A 21,538-nucleotide genomic window follows, 5' to 3' on the forward strand; every position below is an offset into this window, starting at 1 on the left:
TGTCATTTTCATGTCTCTTATTCTAATCAGACAACAGAGAGGGTTTACTATTCAAGTTAATCAGTTGAGTGTGGATGTTGCTGATGCATGTAGTTATGATGTACACGCAGGCCTTGGCCCTCTTTCCTGCGTCATCTGTCAGATATCAGAGGGGTTTCTCATGCCGCGACTACATAATTCTTAGATAACTGTTTCACATGCATATCTACGTGTGTTCCACAAATGCTGTAATGGCCTAGTTTTCAGACAAGGCTGTAATCTGTGCTCATGGTTCACGGTGACCACCAAAAAGCTTTTGATTCTTGTGTAATCCCATCATCTGATACTTTCTCATGTTGCTAATGTCTTTTAATGGGCCTCATTATATGCTCACAGTGCAATTATTTGTGGTTATTTGATCAGTGCTGATGTTGTAATAATGTCTGTCACCTTCTATGATATAAATGCTCCACAGTATCTCTTTTCAGGACCTGACAGCTAAAGTCTGGTGATGGCTGGCTTCTACTCTCCAGGCCTGACTTTAGCTGGAGGTGAGCTGTTTGTCTAAGTGACAGGTCAGACTGTTCTCAGACATTTGTCTTGCTTCACAGCAAGCGTGAGAGAGCACAACAGCATCTGCTGCAACAATTACTGCAGAAAAAAAAAACCCATAAACCCTCTGGAGCCCATGAGGCGAAGATAATCATTTAATGATATTCATTAAACACTATGCTTAAGTGATCAATGTTTTAATGATACACAACATTAAAAATAAAATAAAAAATGTCTTCTATTGTTAAGAAATAAGATTCACAGAAACTCGGATTATTACCAACAAGCTTTCATCTGTTTTTATGATGATTTATGGACCATTCACTGACACATCCAAAAAGTGTTTCCTCGCTTTACCTGAACTGATTTTCTACTCCAGATGGAAATATCGGCTCTGAATGAAACCTTGGTAACAGGCAGCACCATCGTATGTTAGCAGTCAGTGGTGCATATTAGTATAACAGAGCTTATGAAACAAGAGAAATACACCATTGGTGCGACCATGTGATTAACTGTACACATACGAGTACTTCCAAAGTGATAAATCTACATTATGTGGGAAAAATCTACAATTTTCTTATATTTAAAATACAGAATATCTTTTTTTCAGCTTATAATGTCGCCCTGACTGAAGTGCAGTGTGTCCAGTAAATATGTCTCTAATATTGACGTTGTTTAAGAAAGTATAGTTAGTTCATTCTTCTGCTATTCTCTCTGCTCAACATGCACGGCTTCTCCCAACTGCTTGATGAGCTTTGCCAGCGTCTCCTTGTCATGGTTCCCCCTTTCGAGTAGCTCATAGCGGAGGCTGGAGATGTCCTGTTTGATCTCTTTCAGTTCACCTGTGCATGGAGAGTAGGTGAAACAGCATCAAACGAGATCTTGGAGGAATTTGGTGATCCAGACATGAAAAGACCTGCTGAACTCACCTTCGTTCACTTCGTCGTTGTCTTTGTCTCTCTGTGCTTTTAAGATGTATCTTTTGATGAGGCGATTCATTATCTTCTGTAATAAAGGACAGAAGGAGCTGAAGGAGCTGAAGAAGAGCAGCTGCCGACTTGTTTCAGTAACCATGCTTGATGTATGGTTTTAACTTTAGAGTGACGCTTACATGAACATACAGCAAGTCTCTTTCTGAGTACCTGAATGTGTCCTCTAGATATGAGGCAACAGGTTGAGTCACTAACATTATATTATTTATATTAGCATGTCAAACTGACTAAAACTTTACTTAGGAAATACAATTTTATCTCTTTATTAAGCACTGAAAACTGCTTTACTTGGTGATGCTTTGGTGATTCTTCCACACTCAGATCTTCTTGTTGCCTCAGCTACGATAAAACCAAGACAAAAGAGAAGACACACTATTCAAACTTATTTAAACTTACTTTTAAAGGATCCACTCACACCTGCAACTTTTAAATGTGACACAAGAGGGCCCTGTAGAACAGTAACATTTGAAATATAATCTGTGTCAGCGGCTGATGCCTCACCTTATTAAGCTCCATCTCATCACTTGAATTTTCTTTGCTTTGGCCTTGAGGTGCATCCCAGAGAAGTTCCCTAATTCCCAGCAAGAGGGAAGCAACAGATGCGGGGCTGGGGATGAGATTGAAGGGCACAGGCAGTGTGCCACCATGCCCAAAATACGAGAACCAGAGCTTAGCCCTGGCAAACTTCCACTCAACATCAGCGTCACCCTGCAGCAACCAAAAGAAAACGGTTAAACAGAAACGCAAGAGGAAGGGGGAAACATTCGATGAGCAATAGGAGAATACTCAGAGAATTAAATCTATTGTATTATTGCGTTAACCAAACTCAAACAACCCTGGCATACATCAGCAGTAAATAACCAGAATATGTATTGAAGAGTTTGTCAAATTAAGTTCTAAAGGCTTTATGATGCAAGACACAGAAATGAAACATACCTCAATCTCTTGGAAGGAGCTGTTGAACATGGCAATGAGCATATTTAGCAGGACAATCACCATGATGATGTTGTACACCCCGTACAGAACATAGCCAATATTCTCAATGAACTTGTGGTCGATGTTAATAACCACTGATTTCACTTCGGACAAGCCAAAGATGGCCCAAAATAACGTTTTGAAACTCTCTTCGAGCCTGGAAGGAAAGGAGAGATAGGAATTAAACCATCATATCAATTTAACACAGATCGTATCCAAAGGGACTAGCCATTTTCCAGATGAACTGTGGTAACGCAACAGTTTACAGTCAACACTCACGTTGTGAAGGCATCGTTGTACTTGGCTCCAAGGTAGTACGAGTACAGATTGAACATTCCCACCATGAAAGCCACAAAAACGGTTATGAAAATCACCATGAACTTAAAAATGTCTTTAACTGTCCTTCCCAGAGAGATCTGCAAAGGCCCGAAGCTCTCATTGGCAGGCAGAATGTATGCGATGCGAGAAAAACTGAGCACGACTGCAATCGCATAGAGGCCTTCAGAGATCAGCTGCGGGTCTGAGGGCATCCAGTTGCTTCGAGCTGAAAGCAAACAAATGTGATAGCATTAATTCAGTCAACGTTCACTTTATTGATTCACTTTGTGTATAGAATTCATTATAGCCTGACTATTTTGCCGATGGATTATTCATAAAATCGACTGATTCAAAAGAGAGCTTGGTTACTTTTATGGATTTCCTGTTCTAGAAAAAAAAAAATCTTTAAATAGCTGTCTATCAGATAAAATGTATATCCATATGCAACCTAAAATTTAAGTCTAAGCCAGAAAATTCTCTTCAATAACAACATTTAAGTTTTTTTTTGTATGTTTAAAAACATATATATATATAGTATATACTTGAATCCTTTGGTCAACACTTACCGAGCTGGAAATACTGTATCTCAAAGGGCAAGGTCATGTTGGACAGGTCAGTATAGTGCTGGTCAACATAACATTGGGCAGAATATGCGTGCCAGAAAGCCATTAATCGGGTGATGAAAGAGGTCATAAAAATGGCCAAAATGCTAAAGTCGAGAAGGTTCCAGGGTTCTGAAATGTATTCCCGGATGTCCTGCGACCAAATATCTTTACATTCTTCCCAGATCTTCCCTGTAGGAAAGAAAACACACATTAGGTTGACGGGCTGTGTCTCTTAAAAGGCTTCAATTGAAAATCAGATCACATAAGGATTTACCAATGCACTATAGCTCGCCTGTAGAGCTAAGTGAAAGTGTCACCTTGACATTTCCATCTTTGGGAAGTCATTACCAGTTTGATTTATTATGGCACATGTGGCACGAATACATAATTATCTGTACATGCAATTTCCCGGCATGATAGATGTTTGAGGATTTATAACTCCTCAATGACTTGTAATATCCTTGACCCTGCGTGGATGATGTAATTGTAAAAGTGTGGGAGCTTGACTTATGAGGCATAGACGAGACTGAGTGTCAGGAAGATGGAAGGGGAATAAAATAACATGATAAAAATATAGTGTGGAAGGGATGCAGAGAGTGTGTGTGTGTGTGTGTGTTTGTACTCATGACCTATGACCCAGGATATGATAAGAATCTCCATCCAGGTGAAGGGGGTGGTCTTCATGCGGAACAGTTGCGACGGGTGATCGTGGATGGTCATGTTTGGCAGCAGCGACGTTCCTCCAAACCGGTCTGCTGCGTTCAGGACCAGTAGGCAAAGAAATATCATAAAGGAAGCTGCATGGGCCACAAACTTCAGGAACGGTCCACACATGAGTTTCCCTAACTGACACAAGTCATGGGGTGGCAAACAGAACAAAGGTTAACATTAATATATGTGAAGAACCTCTCACAGAATATAATATTTGCACACATTGGAGTCAAATGCAAGTCCAACATTCACTCTCCCTGTAGCTCTATTAAAATGCTTCCTAAAAGAAAGGTCAATACAGTAAATGCAAAATATTAAATTAAAACAACGTATGACTTTCCGTAACTAACCTTGCTCGATGGAGCTATCCAGTACATAAAGGCCAGGACAGGCAACCCAAAAGCTACACCGAGGACAAGAAGGAGTTTAACTGCTGTGGTTTGCTGACGTAGTCCAGACAAGTTCTCATACCAGATGGAGAGGAGTTGCTGTTGGCAGTTTGGATGTGCCACAAACTGTGTGTGTGTGTGTGTGTGTGTGTGACAGAGATAGAAAGGGAGGGAGAATTATTATTTATATGCAAAAAGATTTAATATGAAAACAAGCACATCAATTTCAAATCCTATCGCCACGCTTACCTTTTTAACTTCATATTTTATTGCGAGTTTTAACCTGATGAGGTTTTGTCTGTTTAAGGTCTCGGCTCTTTGACACGATTCAATGTCCCCGTTTAAGATGGCCTTCACTTCCTCTGTGTTTCGACACAAATCCAGAAGCCCCACCACAAAGTCTTTACACTGCATGGACAGCTTCTTGTAATCATTCTGTAACAGACAGGGCAACATCTTATTCTTGTACTTTTATGTATACCTCTGACATCAGAGCAGGTACAAAAAGTTAAATACGATACCTTGAACTCCTTCTCAATGTTGGCCAGAACTGCAAGCTCATTGCCCAGTTCCAGAGCCGCCATCACGGGGTCTTCATTGGAGAGGGACAGGTATGCTGGACTGGCCAGACCTTTATACGCATTGATGCGCGATTGTGAATGACTGAATGAATCATGCCTCTGCTGCTCATTGCACATCCTACACTGGCAGAAGTAGTCATGGGGACGCTCTATACGGGCCCCCTTTATAAGAAGTATATGGACGATTTCATACTCGTGGCACTGGGAAGCCAGGATGATGGGAGTGATGTCGTGAGAGAAACGTGTGCCATCCTCATCGTATGCAAAGAAGTCATCGTGTGTCTCTGCCTGGCTGGGGCTGTTAGTCAGCCTCTGACCGTCTGCGAACGCCTGATGACTCAGTATGGCCTCAACAATACGGATGTAGCCTTTACTGATGGCTAACAGCAAAGCATCTCCTATTCTAGCAAGGTCTTTCTTCCCAAGTAGGAGCTTAGTTACGTCTAAATGCTCATTGGCAACTGCCAGCTGCAATGCATTCTGGCCCATGTAGTTCACACAGTTGACATTGAGGTCATGGAGCTCCTCTAGCATTCGCCTCACTTCAGGAATGTTTCCATATTCTGCAGCTTCTAAGAAAAGTTCCTCTGTCATGGAAAGGCAGGAGGAGGATTGAGCACGAGACAGGTAACCAGCTCCCCGTAAAGCTTGTCTCCGGGCTTTGGCCATGACCTGACGCAGAATTATGGCTCTGCCTTCATTGCTCCACCTAAACACATGTAAACATATTTGGGATGATAATGATTAACTTATCTGAAGACTTACTGTTGATTTTTTACTAAGCAGACACATTAATTTTAGTAGCAACTCTATCTATGTTTACAAAAAAAAGGCCCTGGGGATGAGAAAGCAATGACCTAAGAAGTGAATGGACAACAGGGTGCAATGGACAGCTGGTCTCAGCTGAATTATTACTCTCACTACATGTGTGACACCACCCGCAGACTCATCATCTGCTCTCCTTCATTTCACGGACTGGCACTGTCCATCCACTTAGCCGCTGCCTAACAGTTGGACAAATTTATTTTGCATTTCTGCATTATTATACAACAAGTGTTTGATAGTTAGTCCAGTGCTAAACTTTTATTCACTGATTCAAGTTTGACGTTTGTTAGACTGTTTCCATACTACCATATGACAGTGACTATTTCAAGTACTGATTATCTTATATGTCAAACAAGTAAATCTACTTTCTGTCCAGTAACTATATTAGGATAATGTGGTTATATCAAGCTAATTGATTCAGCACATATAATGATAGATGACAAAGTCCCTTCATTCAATCATAATTAGAGCTAATAACATTTTAACACAACTAAACAACCACACTATTCAGAATCTCTACTGCCACTTTCTCCGTTTGAATATGGTCAGAATTCATCTTTTGCATCTGGTCTAAATAAATCCCAACTAAAATTGAATTTGCGTGGTGATGAATATGGTTGGACTTATTTTTTTTGGCTTCAAATGGCATAAGTAGCTGCTCCATGTGGATTTACTTGGTTGAATTTATTCTTGTCCTGCTGCTCTTCGTCACTGTGACAGGTAACTGTTCTTATGGGAGATGAAAAAGCAAAATAAGAAAACAAACACTATTGTGGCATGGCAGAAACATGACTTTAATGAAGCATGTGATGGATAAGATTTCCTATAATTAACTTCATTAGGTGGTCTGTGTGCATATTGATATTTTTAGTAACTCCCTTTATTCATGACAGAAGATGGGACTCTGCAGGATGAAATCACTGAGCAAGAGTCTCAAACTGTAGCTCATTTTAAATACATCATCACGGGCCTGGAGCCTTTTTCCTTTAAAAGCTTTACCAAACACGAACATTTCTCAATTGTTTTCAGAAATAGCAAGCAGAATTTCATTACCTGCAGTATCTTCTCTCTCTCTCTCTCTTTCTCTGTGTCTACAACAATATAACAGGATCGTCCACTCACCTCTCAGAAGACAGATATCCTAAATGACTTCACTTTGACTTCATCAAGTCCTTACGACCCAGAACTACAGCCAAAGGCGACGAGCTCAGCAACTCACGTAGGTATGCCTGACCACCTGTCAGACTGACTCACCCTGCGTCCCACCTTGGGACTGGATGCTGACGGTGCTGCCTCTCCACGCCCACTGGGCGTTTTTTTTTAGCAGCTTTTAAGGTGACTATTATAACATAGGGTATGTGCATGTGTTGAATACATTTGGGAGCTGTTTTGGAGATTATACAACTGTCTGTAAGTTTAGTTTCCTTGATTTTTCCATAACTGTGACCGGTAAGCCCGAAAAGCAAAGCACCTTTTATTAAAGCCCTTTGTCAAACTAATGGAGGATTTGAGCACATCCGAATTGCATTGACCTCTCTCGTTGTGCCATAAACGGAGGCGCAAGGCTAAGGGATTATTTTCTTAAGAACTATAGTAATTGTCAGTGTGCAAGCTGCAGGCAATAGCGACACTAATGCTCCTATATGGTGTCTGACACACCGAAAATAGATTTGATGCAGTGGCCCCCTGCTCATAGAAGAGCATAAACAATCAGGGGAAAGCATATTTTTCCTAAATCCTCTTAACTCACCGTGCCATCAAATGTAAAAGGTAATAATAAAGACACACCTTTAGGATATGATTTATGGGAGGCATATAAACAATGCAAATAGGTTCAAACTAAACAAAAGTCAACAGGGAATAATGCTTTTTCTTTTTTGTTTAGTTTAACATGTGCACTGTGACAATGTGGACAGATACAGTAACATTCACATCAGTCCTAGTCATTTAAGGAGAAGATTGGATGAAACTTCATTTATGACCAAAGATGTTCTATCTTGAGAAAATAGGAGAAATAAAAAAAATGTAAGTAAATGCACATGGTTACTGGATGTTAAATCTGATCAGCTTCTACCACTACCAGACCATTACTATTGTTTTTTTAGTCGTTATGAATCAACAAACAAAATAAAAGCTTCATGCAATCATTAATGATTGGTTATTATCTCACTGCCTGTAAAATTAAAGTGTATATGCAGGTTGTATTAAGTGTATATGCAGGTTTTATTAAGTGTATATGCAGGTTGTATTAAGTGTATATGCAGGTTTTATTTAGTGTATATGCAGGTTGTATTAAGTCTACATGCAGGTTTTATTAAGTGTATATGCAGGTTGTATTAAGTGTATATGCAGGTTTTATTTTGTTTTTTTGTTTTTGTAATACAAAGTCATGGATATATTCTATGTATCTATAAGTATCAGGAATATTTAAACAAGTTGCAAGGAAGCATTGTGTTATGACTGTGGTCATGTTTGTTAGTAGTCTGTGTATGTTTTCGTTGTGTGCCCTGTGCTTGTGTCTATTTCATATGCAAATAGGATGTGCCATCCCCAGGAGGCGATTGGTGCAGTAATTTTCCGGTCCTGGCTTGTGATTGGCTGTGCCTGAAAGCCCCAAAGTTAAAAGGAGCCAAGATGGCGGCTGCCAGGTGGACACCATTTCCTCCTCTCCCAACTTTTGCCTCATGTACTTTTGCAGAACTGTCTGTATGACCTTAGAATTAGCTTTTTGTTTGAAGAGTAGGGGTGGACTGCCATTTTGTTTGATCGTGTTTTCTCCTGTTTTGTTAGTTTAGGGAGGTAAGTTTATTGTGATTTTGATTTTCTGAGTAAAATGATTTATTTTCAAGATAGTTTGTTTTGGTTGTTGTTTTGGCCTGGGTCCACCCTGAAGTTGATACCTTAGTTATAGTTTTTTGAGAAGTTTACCTTTGTAAATAAACCTTTTTTCGTTTGTTCCTAAACTTGTGTAAGTGGCTACTTGGGACTCGGGGAAGATTGAGGTACCTACTTCTTGTTATGCTCTAGGCCCCTAGACTGGGGCATAACAATTGTCACTCATTAGTTCAAGAGAAGGGGTGGGAGTTTATAAGTTATTCTTCTTCTCACTCCTTTTATATGAATATGTGTGTCTATGTTTAAAAGTTTTGCCTTATTTTTATTTTTGTTTTTGTTTGCATATTCGAAATAAACACTTCGATCAGTCAAAAACACATCACACACCTTTTGAACCTAACAGCATCACTCATTGTGTCTCTAGTTTCTGTTGTTGATCACTAAATATTCCGACAGTTTCAGGTGTACCTGAAGGCCGCATGCGCCCCCTGCTGGACACGGCGCCCGGTTGTCAAGGAGCTGCGTCCTCGGTTGCTATCATGGAGAGACTGTACACAGAGACGGAAACAGCCAGGGAAGGGACACTTCATCCGGATTATTTGTCTTATTTATCTTCCTCCTGGATCAGCAGCTGCGATGTGGATTCTCACGTTTTCTCTGTATCTTCGCCCTGAAAATGGTTGAAGGACGAATCTTGTCTGGGGGGAGCTGAAAGTGAAAGTGAACGTGTGACCAGCAGCCCCGGAGGATGCAGACTCTGCAAGACAACTTCTTCTACCACTCGTATCCTGCAAACGTTCAGTTATTTATCCTGTAGAAATGTGCATAGACCTCCACGTCCACACCTGTATTCAAACAGCCTATAATAATATAACTTCAGTATATTTTTATTTACTCATGTCAAAGGTTGCATTCAGGTGCCATGACACTGCTTTCTTTCTTTCTTTCTTTCTTTCTTTCTTTCTTTCTTTCTTTCTTTCTTTCTTTCTTTCTTTCAGTAATTGTCATTATTTAAACTTATCTTAAAAAGAAAATAAGATTATATACCTGTGCAGCCCCATGACAAGAAAATAAATAAATTGGGCCCCCTCTGTGCAGCTGTTGTCCCCACATCTCTAGGACCTAACTATCTCATCAAAAGCTTTGCATAACTCTAATCAAAGGCTTGCAACTGTTTTGTGTCTTGTAGTTCAACACTAGCACAATATTCACTGCTGGTGATTTGTACATGCATGCAAGTCTGCATACAGTCTGCAGTGCAGTTCACTGTTTGATGCAAGATTAATGTTATTTAACTTTTTCTGCCCAAAACACGTAAAGACAAAGAGATAATTAATGTCATTATTATATTTGAAATACTTAATGATGATGGTTTCATAATTTTATATTGGTGTTTACCTATTAAACTTTTCCCCCCTATACGGCGCCCTTGCACCTGTGTGTGAATCAGGTCCCCGTACATACTAACAGTAGCTTTATCAGAGGTTGCAGCTCTATATATAAGAATTAATCAGTTTAATTTTCAGCTTTTTCTTGAAGGTGGAGATGGATTTCACCATTTAACTCTCATCGAGCTCATTCCAGATCTGCGGTCCCCTGCATGTAAGAGACAAGCTGGTACTTTTTAGTCTTCTTTCTTTCTTCCCAGTGATTAGATGTTTATTTCTGGTAGCATATACATCCCGAGGAACGCAAACCGGAACCAGCACACATAGTCTAGGGTTAGATTTATGAATGATTTGATGCATCACACAGGCGTTATGATATAGATTTAAATCAGTCAGCCGGGGGAAGATCAAAACGCTCTTCTAACCTTTTCAAATAACCTTTTCCTTAGCTGTCCACCTCCAGAAATGCAAGGTTGGGAGCTGATGGAGGCCTTCAAGAGGAGAGAGAACTTTTGGTGGAAGAGCAGAAGTTATGCAGAGCCAGAGCTCGCAAGTTCTCCCTGGAAACCAACCGACGCAGGAAGTCAGTTTTCAATAATGAAGCATTGTTTTTGTTTTTATTGCAGCATTAATAGGATGCGTCCTCTCAGTTCAAACTACGGTTCACATTCTGCAGCCCACACCTTTGGAGAAGATCCATTTCTTCTTGGTATCACAAGCAGCATCTTCCATTTCTTCCTGGAAGCAGATGCTGCTTTCCTAGCGTACAGTATGTGCGCCTCCTTGGACAGCTTATGGGTCTGTCCTCGGATTAGCACCGCTGAGGGATGGATTGCGTTGGCAGGATTTTGTAGTCGAGACCTGGAAATAGATCTGTTGTGCCAGAGCAGGGTAACTGTGGGCCAGAGCAGTGACTGAAGCATCACCTCTCCGACAGCTATGGCTAGAATATGAGGATCAGATCCAAGATATTAATAACCCTCTAAATGTTCAACAGTCCTCCTGTTTTTAAACTAAGAGCTCAAAGGAGCAGGTTATGGTTTTACAGTTTATTATTTCTTAAACATGGACAATGGAAGCAGGTGGATGACATTACATGAAATGTAACTTGTTTTGTTCCATCTTAGAAAACAGCAAACAGCTGTGTCACTTCATATCACACTCCTACAGACATTATACATGTATAACTCAAAATGCAACTAAGCTCAGATATAAATGACTGCTTGCTTGCATACCTTATTGCTTATAAATATTCATAGATTGTGTTTGGAAAGCAGCACCAATATTTACTTGCTCCCTTGCATGTCGGTGTAAACAAGGCAGAGTAATTAGACACAAGTTTGGATGATTTAATTATAAGGATTCGTGTAACACCGCTTCATGGTGCATGAGTGTGTTACCCTGTTAGTCCCAAATTTAATTCAGTGTTATTCAAAACATAGGACTTCCAAACTGCAGCTCCAGTAGGAAGCATTTATAAATAATATTAACTGATAATAAATATAAGATAATAAAGATTAACTTTTAATAGAACTACTTGTTCTGTTCTGGTTCTCAACGTTGTTTAAAAATCCACGCTGCTCTTGTTGACGTTGATTACCGTTTTAAAAAAACTAAACTGAACTTGATTGACCCTGCTGATTTTATTATTGGCTCCCTCTGTGAACTCAGCAGCAGTGAGTGGTTGGCTTTAATTTATTAATGACAAAGTTGAAAACATACCTCGAGGAACAGACTCAGGTTTCTGTACCTTAAACATGACCAGCCTACATTTAATCAATTAAAATGTTCCTCGGGTTCATGCTCCTGCTGTTCTTTTTTTTTTTTTTTTTTTTTTTTATGGCTCAGGGCTCTGGAGGAAAGACGGAAACAGTGGGACGTGCAGGAGCAACGGCTGAGACAGAACGTCCTACAGCAACGCAGACAGCGAGTACAGGATGCGACCGAACGCTTCCAAAGAGCCCATTTACCTCCTTCTCAGAGATACAGACAACGTCAGTCATGTAGTATCTCACATATGCCTCTTATTAAATAGAAATAGACATAACGTGGCTTTACACACTTCTGCTTTTCTCTATGTTCTTTATTTAGCTTTTAGAAGAAATGTCCCAAATATTGAAGATGCACTCTCTCAAATTCAAGACACCTTGAGTTCGTACAGCCGGCAGTCCTCTTTCTTGTCCAGCAACTCTAACCTAAGCAGGTAGGAAAAGGTTCTGAAAATACCCCTGTCACTGCTGACTCAGATTTTGGTAATATTTATGTTCATGAATTCAGATTTACATGTTATGTTTACCTGGAGAAGTCACGCATTTTATTTATATTTCCCTTAAAGAAGCTGCACTCCATCTCCAAAGCCTCCCACAGTTTCTAAATCCTCCCACCACCAAGTGCTCTCTGCTGTGGAGGCCTACACTAAACTGCTTCAGGAGCAGAGCATGACTTCCCTCAGGAACAGTCAGCAAACTGAAAAGACACAAGAGAAGCAGCAGGATCACAGTCCACAGGTATGTTATGATATTTCATTTGAATGTCCAGGAAACTAGATGTTTCGCTGGCCATCTCAAAGATTTTCACGTTACAATATTAACATTTTTATTCCAAAATATAATTTCATCTTTCTCCATTATCCTGTAAGCTGCTGTTTTGGTGCTCATATACACACCATTGGATACTGAATACTGTCAACAGACTGACCATTGTTACTCTATCCTGTGACCTGTTCTAAAACTGGACTGCGGTTTATCAAGCAGTCTTTATTATTGATGACGTAAAGTGCAACTTTCTTGTACTTGGTACTTACTTACTATCTTCTAAACATAGAAATCACCCAAAAAGGATAGGAGCAGAGTCTACTTGGAGCTACTTGAAGAAGTCTGGCTATTCCTGTCTTGAAAGAACCATTAACATGGTCAGATAAGGAGGAGTGCAGTTTATTTGAACTACGACAAATGGCAAGACAAGTTAAAGAAGTAGCTGAAATGAAATGAAATCACTGATTAATTTCATTCACTTATCAAAAATTCTAAATTCTCTTATCAACTAAGCAAAAATTCATCTATTGATGAAAATAAAATAAAAAATAAAAACATCTGCAGTGAGTTCTGAATCATCAAAATCAGCTGAGATTCAGTCAGCTATTTTGTATGCAGTCTTGCTTTTGCTGTAGTATGTACAGTCAACTCACAGCTCTACATAAATAATGTATCATACCATGTATCACCCATCCACACCCCGAGTGACATATATAGGTATAATATATGGGTATGAACAGAACACTGACATACCCATATGACTTTTTTATCCGCACTTCCAGCAGTTACAAAGCAAAATGGACAGCTAAATAATGAGCTGACACTCACGTATAGCTCTGTACAGCCAACGTGAGCTGCAGTTTTAAAAGATAATTCTATAGAGGCAACTTCTTTCCCATTTTCAACCGTTACTTTATTATAAAAATATCTACAGCCACTTTAATTTTCTATCTGTTCATTCGTTTTTTCTACATTTATTCCTTTATTCTCATATCTTGATAGAAACACCACATGTTGCACTTTATGTGCTGTATACTTTTACAGAAACTGCATTTCAGATACTAACAATGTTGATAGACTAAGTGAATTGGTGAGCTTAATCACTGGACACATATGCATAGTTCAAAGGCCTGTTTTTGTAACTCATCCTGCACAAGTAGACCACTAGAGTGCAGCAGTGTGCAGAAGTCCTTTCCTGCACCAGGAATAGGCCTCTTGGTTGCCACAAACATGAGCACCATCTGGTGAGAAGTGTGTGTGAGTTGTTTTTAGAAATCATTTTATTTGTAACATAAAATCTTGATTTGCTTTTGTTAAAAAAATCTCTGCCTCCTTCAATGACGGAGGCAGAGAGAGGCGAATGCTTTCCAGTGCGAGACATGGATTGATATGCTTGACCAAGCACAAAGAAAAGTACTGACATCTGCATGAAGTATCAGATTTCTCTTTGGAAAATTGTTCTGTCACACCTGATCTTCAAATTGATTTAGTTCCAAAGGGAAGGGAATTTGTACCAAACCTTGTTTCCGGGTATATCCAGTTTATGCAGTTGTATTTTATTTCAAACTTTCTTAGCTTCACATGACATTTTACCAGCTGTTGTCTTGTCACTGCTGTGCTATCAGCTCAGCTTTGTAGTAAACTGTCACTGTCATTAATTTAAAATGACCCCAAAAAAGTGAAGAGATCTCATGACCGTCCTTGGCTCACCCTTTGTTTGTTTACACATGAACACAACGTTTTCAGCATGGTCTTAAATTATTAAAGTATAAAAGGCAAATACAACATAGAGTTTAGGATCCAAAGCTCTTTTACTCTAGTGTTGGTCAGGAACAATTCAAATATTTGATGTATCATCATCATAGCCCTCAATATTTCTTTACCACACTCTCCCTCTACACATATTTTTTGTGGTGTAATATGAGAAACGTTTTAATAATGTTGAGATGTTTCAAATGCTGTAGGTGAACTATCCAAATAAAGGGTTACCCATTATTTCTTTATTATAGATCCAATGTTCCAACACAAAAATGTGATTCATATTATTACTCATCGCCTCTTTTGTTCCCTTATTTCAGACCAACCAACTGTCTGACTGCCGTAATTCTGAAAGCCTTTCGAGTAAGGACAGTTTGGACGATGAGGACCCCGACCACAACACAAAGAATCGACAGTGTTCTTATTCGTCCTTCTTTCGTGACTCAGAGAAGTCCCATCCAGACCTGAGAAAGCTACATTATTTGTATCCGACATCAGATCTAACGTCTTTCTCAGCGATGATGCGTCTTGGTGACAACTTATCCCAGTCAAGAAAACTGCATGAACCTAAGCAGGAAAAACAAGATGACTCCGAAGGGCCCAACAATGAGACGCACGCTTCTAAAACTTCTTGGGGGTTCACATCTGTTGAGCAAACGCCTCAAACAGAGACCCAGCCCGCTCTACACAACTGCAACTTATTAACTCTTTGTGAAATTATTAGTGGAGACCCGGAGCACTTTGAGGTAAACTCTCCACAAAATAGTCCCAATGACAACACCATCATTAAAAATGGAGTTTCTCCCAGCAACACAGCACTACAGCCTTCATGTCCTAAACAAGAGGCTCTGTTGGATCTCAGGCAGCAGAGGGTCTACGATGACAAACAATTAAAACATCCCTCAGCTACAGAAATCCTTTTGCATGCCAAAAATGGCAACAGCAAAGACGTTTTGTATGGGGCTCCCCCAAAGCCAAATATTGTGTTGAACGATAGCACGACAGATAATGCCTCACAAGAAGGAACCCTTCAGCAAACAGGAAAAGAAATCCACTCTCTGTCATCCCAGAAAGAGCCCAGTGCTTCCATAAACAACCTCAATAAGGTTTTCAACTCGGAGACCAAAACTGAGAAGCCCATAAATACAGCGTTGCTGCAACACGCATGCTTGTCAAACATTCACTCAGACGCTTTTAAGTGCCTTAAGTGCCCCGAGGAGGAAGTGCAAAAATTGCCTGTTTCAGTGGGGGCATCCCATTCAGTATGTGAAGTCAGGTTCATTAAAGGAATTCTTAAGAAACAGTCCAAATATATGGCAGGCGATACCACGCGTCTGTACGGCTCAGGACATTTGATTTTTGCGAAACAAGTCGCCTTAGCGATCAGAGATAGTGTTGAACTGACCAGGGCGAAAACCAAAGATGTGGAGGTCAACACAGTCAAAAAGAAGCTGCGCTGGTTCGATGAGGTGCATGTGGAAAAAGAGGACAAGAAACAGGACATAATGAAACAGATGAAAAGCAAGGCGTTCAGTCTTTGTCAGTCAAATAATAACTTGGAGGACCACCAGCTAAGTCTCACTACAGTCTCGGGGGCTTCCAAGCCTGGACCCAGCATGACCCCCACAGCCTCCACTGGTTATCACTTTACAAAGCAAGCGTGGGCAGATGTTGGGGTTCAAGTCGCCTTGCCCCAGGAACAAGCAGACGAGGTCAAGGTGCCGTGCAGCAGCACCAGGACCGGCGGCCCCAAGGTCCCTCGGAGAGAGCGCTCTACCAGAGCTGGAGCGGGTACTGTTTCCTCTCGGGCTAGAAAGGGCACTGTCATACGACCTCAATCTGCCACCGAGGTGAGTCAGATTGCCAAAACCCAAGGGAAGATCATAGTGCCCCACCCACCTCCAAGGATGGAGTCAGTGGAAGAGAAGACGCCGGACAACGCTAAGACTCCATATGGCATGGATCACGCAAGTGTCATCTGTAAACAAGCTCCGGCTGCAGAGCAGGCCCTGCACATGAACAACTCAGAAGGCTTTCTCTCACCTTACACACATCATGTAATCAGAACAGATAGTACTGTTATGTATACACCACTGCCACCCTCGTATACCTGCCCTGTCTCAGAGGGGAACACGAAGGGCACGCCCAGCTCGGGTCATCAGGAAACTCAGGGCTGCAGTCAGAGAAGAGGGATGGTGTACAGAGAAAAGGGCCTCTGTTTAGATTGCACTCCCACAGATGAAGAGATCTCACAGCTCTGGCATGGTGTCCGCAGTGCTCTGGCCACCAAGGACGGTAATGTATATTTTGGCTGACAACAACCCACAAGGCTTAGGCTGGGTTTGTGTATGCGAAGACGTATCAGTCAGATATTCATGCTGTTTCTCTTGAGCTTATTTGTTTCTATGCATGAGCTATCTAACTTCAGATTTCAAGGTATCAATCTGATTACTGGCTACAGTACTGATTCCTTTTCATGCTTTTTGCCTTATACGATTACAATCCCAGTGACCCTTTGAACCTTTTTTCTTTTATCTGTCCTCACTTATAATCACATTAAAAGAAAAAAGAATGAGCTGCCTTATGCCTGTGTGACTGGCAGATTGAAATGCGCTGCCAAGTTGTAGAAGATTCCCAAGAGATCCTTTTTCACTTGAAAGCTATTTTTCATAATATGCATCAATGAGCCATGTCTCCTCTGGTGTGTAGTGTTTACCACTATTTGTGTATTACTAATCTAATGAAACTGATCCCTGTAATAGCTGACATACTCTTCTTTTTGCATCATCTTTTTGTTTTGATTTTAAAAAAGTGAGTGAAGTCCTGGTTACTTATCTTGAGAAAAAGGAATCCAGTAATTTCACAATGGCCTGCCTCGAGATCAAACCTTGGATATAAACCACAATATCCCAGTGCACCAAAGAATACTAATAAGAATGTACAGATCCAGATCCAGGTTGACCTGCACAGTATAAGACAAAAGACATAATGTTCAATTTTACTTGCAATATAATTTTTAGCAGGACAAAGAGACAACAACATGTAAAGCACAATGCCTATCTGCTTTCTAAATTTCTCTAACCTCTGAGTCAACAACAATATTATAACTATCTTTTAATGTGCTCATTTTGCTCCATTTATTCTATAACACTTCATTTGGAAATGTGCTGCATGCATACGGATCTTATTCACAACCTGTCGTTACCTGTTGTGGTTTTCAGCCGTATTTATTGATGCACATTATTTTATTATGTATAATCTGTAGATAGCAGTTAACGCTGTCATTTCTGTTCATGCATTTATGTTTTTGATGTTATTTTAATAATGTCATACGTCTTCTTTCAGAAAAAAACAAGCTCAAAAGGCAGGCCTTGGAGAGTGGGCGAGGTGTGAGGAAACCCTGTGTGGAGCAGAGCAAACAGTCTCCTGGCTCAGGGAACAGAAGGGTTCCTCAGCCCTCTCAGGTAGACGCATGCAGTTGGCCTGTGGGGAGGAAGAGTGTGAATAATTACTAAACATCAGTAAATGGATGTGTGTGTGTTTGAACTTGTTGAATGAGTTTTGCAGTCCCTTTCATGCTTGTCCTTAGTGTCGGTAAAACTGACTAGACGCAACAATTTATGCCTCTCGAGACGAGTCTTTCCGGATGGACTTGAGTTGTCAGTGTTTTACAATATATAAGCGTTGAAGCGTAATGTTTTTGTTGCTCTACCTGTTATTGTGCTTGTGCACCTAGAATTTTGCGGTTACATAATAATTATTTAAGTTAATCTAAGACTTAAATGTGTTTATTTCATTATGCCTAGCCAACAAAACAAACTGCAGAGGCCTTCAGACCGTTTTCCAGTCCCTATGAAATGGCCTTTCCAGGTGGAGGTATTGTATTCACTGTGTGTCTGTGTTTTAGTTTCTCTAAGAGTTCAAACAAATGGTTCATTCCGATATACAGCAGAATTACAAAAATACCTGTAAAGTTCAACATTTCGTAAGATTTGATTTCATTTGATGTATAACCAAAAAGTTCTTAGGAGTAAAACGTGAGAGTAAAATGAATAGTCTGAGTGGAAATCATTCACCCAGTACAACACGGACATCAGACAACTGCGCAGCTGTATATGCACATAAATTCATGAAAAACAACAACAAAAGTAAAGTGGAAACAGGTGAATATGCATGCCTTTGTTGTGACTCCAAGGTTTTGAGAGTGCAGCCCAGTTACACCTGGCTGAAGGACACGCTGAAGGCCTACTGGAAGAAAGGGATATTGTGGCTGTCATGGAGACAGTCCAAACACAGAGGTCTGGGTCGGTGCAGCGGCGGAGCCAGCAGCAGGGACTCACCACCATTTCCTTGGAAGAGCAGAAAATCCTCCTCTCTCTGGACAGACTCAACCACCAACTGTTCTGTGAGAGCTTTGTAATTATCGCAGGCTGTAACTAACTGACTAAATTGTTCTGTGCATATGACAGAAAAAGTATTAGATTTGTCGTTTCATTGCAGAATAACCACTCCGACCTGTTTGTTACTGTTCATAGGTGTGCAGGAACATATGGGGGGTAGTGCTGGCACACGTGGCCTCGTACTTGTGGATGGACCCTCTGTAAGTATGGATTTCTGAGGGAGTCATTGCTTGTCTCAGCACGTAAGGTGACTGTTTTATTACTTACCTTCTTCCACTCTTTTCAGACAAGGGAAGCGAAAGTAACAAGCCAACACAAGAACCGTGCATCCTCAGCTAACAACCACTCTCGATACCAGAGGAAATTCTGACTTAAAGCATGTGTGGTCTCCACCGTGGTCTTCTCTCCCATCAGTGCATTAAAGCTGTCATGCTGAATAACCATTATTAGTATTTAATAAAATGAGTTTTATCTCCTTTTAAAACTAAATATGCCCACTGGAGTAACTTTAAGATCTACAGGCAAGAAAACAGATCAGCAAAAATGAGACCAAACTGAATCTTTAAGGGTTGAAATTAGTTTTTGTATTTTTGCCATTTCATTTCGTTTCATTTCGTTTCCAAAAAACTGTTGAGCTCTTGTTGAGCCACTTGCTATTAAGTAGTCTAATTCCTATGTGCCTATGAAAATGAGCTTCAGTTTGTTTTTATTCGACAAATGAAAAATGACACACGACGACTGCAAAACGTTCACCCTGGATTTGTATAAAACTTTGTTTTCAAAGCTGTCTTACACTGTATTTATTTTCTATAGTAATTTGATGGAAACAATTTTGAGAGCATATGCCTGGGGAACTGAATTAAACTTCAGCCTACTGATAAACTGGCTTCAGTGTTTTTTGGCATTATTTCCTCAGTGATGCTTAGCACAGTCACTAAATGCACTAGAGAGAAATGCTGCAATGTTGAACGTTTGTCTTTCTTTGATGATTATGTATTGTGTAGTAGACTCGACCTACTCGCTCAACAAGGCGAGCCTCTGCCAGAGGGCTTCCAGCCTTCTGTTGCATCTACCCTGAAATTTACTCTTGCTTTAAGTGCCATTTAAATGTGACTTAAATTAGAGTAATATCAGTTGACATTTATTTGATTTGAGCCATCTAAATAATAAATAAAATGTTAGATTGTTAGATTCATGAAGGGAAAAAAGCTGCAGGGATTGTGATGTGAGTTCAGTTGGTCCTCCTTCACCAGCATGTCTGGTTTTGCCCATTAGTCAGCCTGTTAGGACTTGCTCCAAGAGGTGGAGGAAGTCCCGGCTTGTTTAAAGACTCAGGCTCCCTTCAGTAATGAAACTTTTTTTTTTTTTTTTTTGGTTTAACTGCTGGTTTCTGATTCTATGCATGCATAGCTGTAAACAATGATGTGACTGTGGCGTCTCATTGCCATGTAGAGTCATGCATCATCTTGTTATCTTATACCAACACTGAAAACAGACACACAGAGTGAACATATTCTCAGCTTTGGTGTGTAATGATGCCTACAGCGACACAAACCCTTTGAGGGGTTGTGTGCCAGGACATTATGTAGTAAAGAGAGAGCCTTGTGATTATTTGAGGTCACTTCTATCCCAAAAGACAAAAGGTCATTAGAGAGGAAAAACACTGACACTTTATCTGGATGGGTCAACGTTAATATTTAACTTATTTCTCAGAAATATGAATCAAAAATGTAAAGAAGCAACCGAATGCCTGGGCTCGTATTAGCCTTTCCTTTCATCAACTGCATTTCAGAACAATGTATACATTTATATAAAAGAACAATATTAAAGTAAGTCCCGTTCATTAATTACACTCCCTTCACTTGTATCAGTGAGTGAATAAATGTGAATGCACAGATAAACAAATCACAGTATAAGAGTTCATCTGCACAGCATTGAGTTCTCTGCTGCAGGTCGTGTCTGAAATCTGTTCCCTTTGGCCTACCGCCGTTAATGTTCAGAGTCATTAAGGCTTAATGACATTTAAGCTTTAACCAGCACAACACCCAGAAACTCAACAAGAGAGGGCGAGAGTGCTGGAAACAAGGGAAGACGTTTCCACAGATGCAAGTTCGAGCTTGTGCTTTGGTCCGTTGTGAGGCTTAATCTCACGAGTATTTTCACATGTTTTGTTACAGCCAATTTAACGTGCAGTGAATGACTGTCTGCTCTGGTCTGGCTCGCTTTCTGCAAAAACTGAATAACTGGATGAAAAAAAGATTACACTGGCTAGATAGTAGATTACAGCTCATTTGCGTATTGATGTCAGTATTGAAACAACATTTTAAAAACTGGTTGGTGTGTTTATACTCTGCCATAAAACAATATACACTGGCAAAACACACTTTATTGTATAAATGCATGGACAAAAAACAAGATTTTATTTATAGGAAAAAAATGTGATACAAATACTAAAAGAAAAACACACACTGACATTTCTTCTGTGGTCCTGACTGTATTCTGTACTTTAAAAGGGAAGGCAGACACACAGATTTGCCTGTGAGAGTCTATGATCTACACCCACAGACTGTCTGTACCCATTAAAGACTGTAGGAGGCGCTCCCTTCTGCTCAGCTGCCTGTAGCAACACAGTGCGTCACCACATCCGATAATAACACCAGACCAAAGCGTTTTAAACATGGGAGCACTGATATAGC

The 21,538-nt window shown here is 40.3% G+C and overlaps 2 protein-coding genes across 3 annotated transcripts; one reads left to right on the forward strand and one right to left on the reverse strand.

Moving 5' to 3' along the window:
* Positions 1 to 682: 682 nt before the first annotated feature.
* Positions 683 to 9,679, reverse strand: trpc6b (transient receptor potential cation channel, subfamily C, member 6b). Of its 2 annotated transcripts, none has more exons than XM_027280208.1 (12): positions 9,658 to 9,679; positions 5,043 to 5,811; positions 4,771 to 4,956; positions 4,483 to 4,647; positions 4,051 to 4,267; positions 3,383 to 3,610; positions 2,778 to 3,042; positions 2,460 to 2,655; positions 2,025 to 2,231; positions 1,812 to 1,862; positions 1,461 to 1,536; positions 683 to 1,373 (listed from the first exon to the last, which is right to left on the reverse strand). In XM_027280208.1, the coding sequence occupies exons 2-12, from the start codon at positions 5,769 to 5,771 to the stop codon at positions 1,237 to 1,239; spliced, it is 2,457 nt and encodes an 818-aa protein (XP_027136009.1). In that variant the 5' UTR covers positions 5,772 to 5,811; positions 9,658 to 9,679; the 3' UTR covers positions 683 to 1,236. The 2 variants fall into 2 exon arrangements, with proteins under 2 accessions (XP_027136009.1, XP_019128544.1); XM_019272999.2 differs by lacking the exon at positions 9,658 to 9,679 and adding an exon at positions 7,050 to 7,155.
* Positions 9,227 to 19,452, forward strand: cep126 (centrosomal protein 126). The gene is made up of 11 exons (XM_010739737.3): positions 9,227 to 9,545; positions 10,614 to 10,733; positions 11,999 to 12,144; positions 12,242 to 12,353; positions 12,486 to 12,657; positions 14,763 to 16,737; positions 17,788 to 17,906; positions 18,249 to 18,318; positions 18,638 to 18,847; positions 18,978 to 19,042; positions 19,129 to 19,452. The coding sequence occupies exons 1-11, from the start codon at positions 9,511 to 9,513 to the stop codon at positions 19,210 to 19,212; spliced, it is 3,108 nt and encodes a 1,035-aa protein (XP_010738039.2). The 5' UTR covers positions 9,227 to 9,510; the 3' UTR covers positions 19,213 to 19,452.
* The last annotated feature ends 2,086 nt before the right edge of the window (positions 19,453 to 21,538 follow it).

The sequence above is a fragment of the Larimichthys crocea genome, chromosome VII (assembly GCF_000972845.2).
Source record: "Larimichthys crocea isolate SSNF chromosome VII, L_crocea_2.0, whole genome shotgun sequence".
Lineage (NCBI taxonomy): Eukaryota > Metazoa > Chordata > Actinopteri > Sciaenidae > Larimichthys > Larimichthys crocea.